The sequence below is a fragment of the Sorex araneus genome, chromosome 6, assembly GCF_027595985.1.
Source record: "Sorex araneus isolate mSorAra2 chromosome 6, mSorAra2.pri, whole genome shotgun sequence".
NCBI classification, from domain to species: Eukaryota; Metazoa; Chordata; class Mammalia; order Eulipotyphla; family Soricidae; genus Sorex; species Sorex araneus.
The window spans coordinates 156704659-156712140 of NC_073307.1; the positions used below are offsets into that span (position 1 = coordinate 156704659).

The 7482-nt window shown below is 41.1% G+C and overlaps 1 protein-coding gene across 1 annotated transcript; it reads right to left on the reverse strand.

Moving 5' to 3' along the window:
* Nucleotides 1–596: 596 nt before the first annotated feature.
* Nucleotides 597–6782, reverse strand: LOC101543623 (olfactory receptor 5A1-like). Its single transcript, XM_055143010.1, has 2 exons — nt 5842–6782; nt 597–1401 (listed from the first exon to the last, which is right to left on the reverse strand). Exons 1-2 carry the CDS (start codon nt 6780–6782, stop codon nt 1287–1289), a joined length of 1056 nt encoding a protein of 351 aa, XP_054998985.1. The 3' UTR covers nt 597–1286.
* Between the last annotated feature and the right edge of the window lie 700 nt (nt 6783–7482).

The window sequence follows — 7482 nt, forward strand, 5'->3', positions numbered from 1 at the left end:
ATGCTAAATTCTGATATGTGAGAAATATATGATACATATAAAAGTGTACATAGATAAGATAAAATGATTTTGTTTTCATCCAAAATTACTACTGTTTTGTTTTCAGGTGAAATACTATAAGCTTAGATGCACAACTGTATTCTTCAATAAATATGTAAACCATTTCCAACTTTATGGAACACCAATAAAGTTCTAGCAAACATCCACCACAATCCTATTAACTCCAGGTACTCACTTACATCAATTTATCCTCTAGAAATGACCATTTTATTTAAAGATCTAGAATTTGTTGAGACGAGTGTTAAAATACACTGTATTCTGAACTTATTTATCTACGATACCTTTTTCATTTTTTTTTTTTTTGAAATAAACCAAATTTTATTTGTCTAGAGAGGTTAGCTTAGTGGGTTTTCCTTGCTTGTTTTTTTTTTTTTTTTTTTTTTTTTTAATTTTATTGAATCACCATGTGGAGGGTTACATAGTTCTCAGGATTATGTCGGTTATACAGTTCTCAAACACCCTTCACTTCACCAGTGCCCATCTTCCATCACCAACCCCCCCAGTATACCTGCCGCCCCCCCCCACCTCCCCAGTCCCAACCCTTGCACATGATATGTTTCACTTCGTTTACGCCTTATTTCGATTACATTCCATGTTTCAACATACAACTCACTACCGTTGTTGGGGTTTCCCCCAAAAAAGAAAAGCAGTCCTATTGCCAAGGAGGCATTTGATAGTTCTCCATTGCTAAGAATATAGAGATATTAAGTCCCGCTGTTTGTTACATAGTTTTTCTTTTTCCCCCTTGCCCCGCGCCACCGAGTTCACGCCTGTTTTAGTAATCGCCACGCTGCCTGACAAGGGAAAAAAAAACCGAAAAGGATGGTTATTTCCCGTCATCAGCAGGCGTGGGGCTCTGGCTTAGTTGATAGACTTGTAGAGTATCTGCAAGCAGTCTCTGGAACCGACGGTCTTGCGCTGGTGTCGGCTCCGGCTCGAGATTCCACCAGCGTCCCGCTGTTCCTTGTACATAATTTTTCCCCTTATATCCCATTCCCACGCCACCAGGTCTGTTTGCTTAATGGGCATCACACTGTAGTTGATGACACACCGCGTTTCTTCCCGAGAAAGAAGAAAATTTCTTCTCAGCCGGCGTGGGGATATAGCTTAGTTCAGTCTAGTGAGATGGCTACCACTTTGATTGCCTTCAATATTTCAGCAACAGACTTACTATTAGGATCTCCCACAAAAGTCCGCCCCATTAGAAAGGAACCATTACATATTGCTCATACTAAGATGACATTAAGTCGCGCGGCCGCGGCAGCGGCCGCGCGGTTTTGGGTTTCTGTATAAAGTCCAGGGAAAGTACAACCAGAAATAACATCACTATAAACTTTTACCCTTTTATGGTGCTCATAAGATGGAGAAACCTAGAGAGAGGCTCGGCGTCTCCGTTTTGCGCTCAGGAAAACCGCGGCCCCTGCGCTGTGTTCAGGAGGGAGGAGTTGAGAGAGAGACAGGTTAAAAGAATTGGGGGATGCCCGGGTCCCACAGCTTCAGCACGCCGTGGGGTCTCTGGTCCCATGCCGGAATTAGTTCAGTGGGCTGCTTGGGGTCCGAGGGCGCCCCCTCGGGCCCCTCCATCATGCTCCTTCCACAGCCGGGTCCAAAAGGAAGCACACGTGGGGGAGGTGGGTTTAAGTATCTAACTGCGGTGGGCGGGGGTCGCCGCCCCCGCCCCCTGGGGACTCCCGCAAGCGCGCTCACGTCCTGTTTTGGCCGAATCGGCGACTCCGTTTTGCGCTCAGGAAAACCGCGGCCCCTGCGCTGTGTTCAGGAGGGAGGAGTTGAGAGAGAGACAGGTTAAAAGAATTGGGGGATGCCCGGGTCCCACAGCTTCAGCACGCCGTGGGGTCTCTGGTCCCATGCCGGAATTAGTTCAGTGGGCTGCTTGGGGTCCGAGGGCGCCCCCTCGGGCCCCTCCATCATGCTCCTTCCACAGCCGGGTCCAAAAGCTACGATACCTTTTTCAGAAAAATAAGATTACTTTGCAAGTCCAGTACTCTACCTTCCTTAGGAAAGTTGTATCTCACTGGGGTTCAATAATAAAATTATTGAACAGAAAATTATTGAATAGACAGAAATTACACCTTTCCCCGTTGGATCCTAGACTACTACTACACCCCAACCATGTGGCAAACCACCACCAGAGAGAGAAGTATCTCCCACTTTGAAAAACATTAGAAAAGTTTGTGTTGCTTTGCTTTATTTCTCTTTTTATATTCCACATATGAGTAAAATCATAAGGTGTTTGTCTTTCTCTGTCTGATTTAATTGGCAGAGCATACGCACATTGAGATCTATCCAGGCTGTCACTAATGGCAAGGTGTTATCTTTATAAACATAGGGTATCCCGTTGGCTATTTATAATGCAGCGTATTCATCCAGTGATCTATTATCTATCAAACACTTAGTTTGTTTACATGACTTAGCTATTATAAATTGCACTGCCACACAAAGAGGGGTATATGTCCTTTTAAATTAGATTTATATGCTTTGCATAATTCTTAGAAGTGAAACGTCTAGACATTATGCTAGTTGTGCCTTTAGAGGTCTTTCCATACATTTTCCCACGATTGTTGACCAGCTTACATTCTCTCCAAGTTAATGAGCTCCTTTTCTTCCATACCTTCATAAGCATTCATTATTATCTTCTTCAGTTTGAATTGTATCAACAAGGATAAAATATTCTGAGCAAACTCAAGAGTGAAGATAAAATATCTGTATACTCAACTTGGGCCACTTTAAATAATTCAGTTACGATATATAACAGCTATTTGAAAAACATAAATTCTATAGCCTGTATGCATAGACCAAATAAAATAACTGACACATTTTATCGGAAAACCAGTGACACATCTTATGACACATGTTATGACATTTTAAAACCATTTTATCTGGTGTTGTAATATTTACTTTACTATTCAAAATTAGGTACTTGACTTTTTTCTTCTGGAGAAACCCGTGCTCTCTCTTGAGCATATATCTATCTTTCTCTTCCCTCACAGAAATTTCATTAAATGAAATTTATTTTTGCTTCATTTAAAAATCATGTTCTTTTTAAGCAACTATATATAAAAACATATGTGCACAATGTAGTACAGTACAAAAACATTAAAATAGTTTTAATTATCTAGCACCAAAAGTATAGAATGTAGGTGAAAAAACAAACTAATGGAGATCATATATATGGCTAGTAAAAATAATTTCTGTTCTACAAATAATACTTTCTGAGACTCAGGATGTTGCTTTGCTACTCTGGGAAAAATGTGGCTGGCCTTAGTGTGCCCCAAATACTATCACATAAATACCATTACTCACGTGCAGATTCACTGAGTAATGTTACAAAATAAAACTTAGATGTGTGCTTCTGTAAAGTCAAAATGTTATATAAATGTGAACATTGTATTAGTTCTTCAACTGTATGTAAAATGATCTCTTTATAAATGCTGAGTAGTATTCCATTATAAATACATCACAATTTTTTAGCCACTCAAAAGTCTTTAGGCATCTGGGTGGTTTTCAGATCTTGGCTGTTTTAAATAGTGCTGCAATGAACATAGGTTTTCATGGGTCTTTTTTATTTAATGTTTTATGTTCTTGAGATAGTTGCCAAGAAGTGGGAACCAGGAAACAGGGTTTTAAAGCTGACTTCTATTTTTTCATTTGGCCACACTTCGTAGTGTTCAAGGCTTACTCCTGACTGTGCTCAGGGATGGTTCTCAGGGGGACAATATATGGTGCCAGGGGCATAAAACCAGAGTTGGCTAAGTACAAGGCTAGTAAGTACCTTACCCTTGTATTATTTCTCCTTTCCTTAAAGCTGACTTTGAAGTTGCTTAGATAATTTAATGGTGACAGCAAAACACATTTTTAAATGTTTAATTAAATATTTTCTCCTTGGAACAACAGAGATGGCACTTGAAGCAACTATACTGAGAAGAGGGCCGGTTGCATAGTTCAGGGGTAGTTAAAGTGCTTGCTTTGAAAGCAGCCAACTGAGATTTGATCCCCGGCACCACAAATTGTCTCTCAGCTACCACCACAGTGACCCCTAGGCAAAAACCAGGAGCACCACTAGGTGTGACCCAAAATCCAAAATACTACTAGTACTGTTATCCCATTGCTCATCAGTTTGCTCGAGCAGGCACCAGTAACATCTCCACTGTGAGACTTGCTGTTACTGTTTTTGGCATATCAAATACACCCCGGGCAGCTTGCCAGGCTCTGCCATGTGAGTGGGATACTTTCTGTAGCTTGCCAGGCTCTCTGAGGTGGCAGGGGAATCGAACCTGGGTCCGCTGACCACGTGCAAGGCAAACTGCGCTATCGCTCTAGCCTACTACTACCACTCGCCATTCTCCTCCTCCTCCTCCTCGTTCTACTACTACTACTACTATTACTTCTACTACTACTACTACTACTACTGCTAGTAGTAGTAGTAGTAGTAGTAATAGTAGTAGTCGTAGTAACAGCAATAACAATCTATCACGGTCACTGTAACTGTCATTCCATTGTTCATTGATTTGCTCGAGCGGGTACCAGTAACGACTCCATTGTGAGACTGGTTACTGTTTTTGGCATATTGAATATGACATGGGTAGCTTGCCAGGCTCTGCTGTGAGGGCGCCATCCTCTCAGTATCTGGGCTTTCCGAGAAGGGCAGATTAATACAACATGTGTTGTCCGCGTGCAAGGTGAACGCCCTACCGCTGTGCTATCGTTCCAGCTCACTACTACTACTACTACTACTACTACTACTACTACTACTACTACTACTACTATTACTACTAAATATAAAGAAAGATAAATGAGAAGAGTGAGAAGCTAAAAGATAATTACTAAATGGCTGCAGTTCTGTGTGCACCATTGAGGTGCTGGGCTACAGGCACTGGAGCAGGAAAAACCTGACCTTACAAAACGACCCTGAGGTGTAACCTGGAAAGGGGGAGTAACTGCACACAAATAGCAAAGCAGCGTGCCAGCACCTTGTGTCAAGCCTTAGCCTCACAGATGCCTAAAATGCAGAAACTACCATATATGCTTTAAGCAAGTCATTTACCTGCAACATACAGCCTTGAAGGGAATTAGACCTAGGACAAAGCAGAGAGCAAAAAGTGATAGTCCAATAGCATTGAGCTCTAATATGATTGGACTTCCTGTAAGCCAGACTCTCTATAAGGATGTGTTTATTTGGCTGTAAAGTTGAGCTGTGATCATTGAATCTGCTCCTAGAGATGTCTGACCTCCTTCGCTCCATGAACAGGTTCCTGCCAGATTCCGGTGTGCAACACATCCAGCCGTTTTGGAGATCACAGTTCCCCATGACAACATAAAGAGCAAAGCAAAGAAAAAATTTTAAAACACAACAAGATAATTCATTCTCTAAAGCAAAAATGGTGGAAACCAGAAGGGAGGGGAGGGAAAAGGGGGAACGAATCAATCTTACCATGGTGAGTGCAGTGTAATAGAGACATTTATTTCAGTTTACAAAATCCCTGATAAATGAAAATAATTTTAAAGTTATACTGTTTATTAAAAACCATTCTTTAAAATAATAATTCAACAAAATACACATAATGCACCTGCATTTTTACTTTCTCCATTCCATGATTCCAATGGAAATTTTTTTACAATTGTATCACTGTTAAAAAGAAACAATACATACAAAAACATACTATTTTGTTCTTTCTTTTAGCTTTAACCTCTTAAAGTAGATATGCTTTCATTATATGAATCAGAAAAGCATTGGAATTATTCTATCTGAGTTAATGTCTTGACTTTTTTATCCCCCTCCTTAATGCAGCCTTGATATCCTTATTCCTTAAACTATAGATCAGAGGGTTCAACATGGGGATAATAAGAACGTAGAACACTGACAGTATCTTGTTCTGATTATCAGAGTGGCTAGAAGTAGGATTCCCATACACAGCCAGGGCTGTGCCATAGAAGATAGTGACAACTGCCAGGTGGGAGGCACAGGTGTTGAAGGCCTTGAGACTACCTTTGACGGAAGATATTTTCAGAATGGAAGCTGCAATGTAACCATAGGATAGCAGGATGATTAGCAAAGAACCAAACCCAACAAGTGTCGCTGCAAGAAAAAGAGTCATTTGGCTGATGAAGGGATTGGAGCAAGCTAAGACAACAATCTCAGGAACATTACAAAAGAAATGTTGAATTAAGTTGGGCCCACAGTAGTCTAGATTAAAGGCAGGAATAGTTTCAACTAAGCCACAGAGGAGACCAGTTCCAAGAGCCCCAGCAACCATCATCTGACAGAGCCCAGGTGCCATGATGGTTGAGTACTGCAGGGGGTTACCAATGGCCACGTATCTGTCATAGGCCATGGCGGCCAGGAGGAAGCACTCAGTCTGAGCCATCCAGGATGCCACAAAATACTGGATGGCACAGGCAATAAGAGAAATTGATTTTTGATCTCTCAAGAAATCTGCAAGCATCCTCGGACTGATGGAAGTAGAATAACAAACATCTATAAATGAAAGGACACTCAGAAAAAAATACATAGGTGTATGCAAGTGGGAGTCCATCCTGATGAGGGTAATAAGAGTCAGGTTTGAAATGAGGGTCACAAGATAGGTCCCTAAGAAGACTGGAAAGAGAATAAGCTGCAGGTTTCTGTCATCTGAGATTCCCAGGAAAACAAACATGAAACCAGATGTGTGATTGCCCTGCCCTTCCATGGGCACGCTTGGCACCATCTCCTGAGAAAAAGATAAGAGACAAAATGTTTCTTTTCTTCTTAAAGCAGACACATGGAGAAGTATTCTTTTTTTTTTTTAGTCAGACAACTAAGTAAATATATACCCTTTTCTAGAAGTATTACATTAATTTTTCTTGTTTTATTACAATCTTACTGGAAACATTTTGCCTAAATACTTTCATTCTATGCTGAGGTGGGTGCAAAATCAGTAATTCATTTTCATCAAATACTTATTCCATAAGTTTTTTATATAAGAACAAGGGGAAGCGCAACTCCATCCCCCAATTACCAAAAACTATGCCCTTGGGGAAATCACAGGAATCAATACATTCAGAGTATAAGGGATTGGCCTCACCTTGGGAAAAACAACTGTGACCATTTTTTCTCCTCTGCCAGCTATCATAGTAATTACATGAGAAGTATTCCTCGTGAAGATTGGGGATAAATTCCCTAAAGAGACCATGAATCTGGGAGAGCAATTTTCTGTATTATTAGCATGAACTGCAGCACTGTCCTTCTGTTGTTCATTGATTTGCTCTGTTGCGCACCAGTAACGTCTCCATTGTGAAACTTGTTACTGTTTTTGGCATATTAAATATGCCACAGGGAGCTTGCTAGGCTCTGTAGTGTGGACGGAATAATCTTGGGTATCTTGCCGGGCTCTCTGAGAGGGATGGAGGAATTGAACCCAGGTCGGC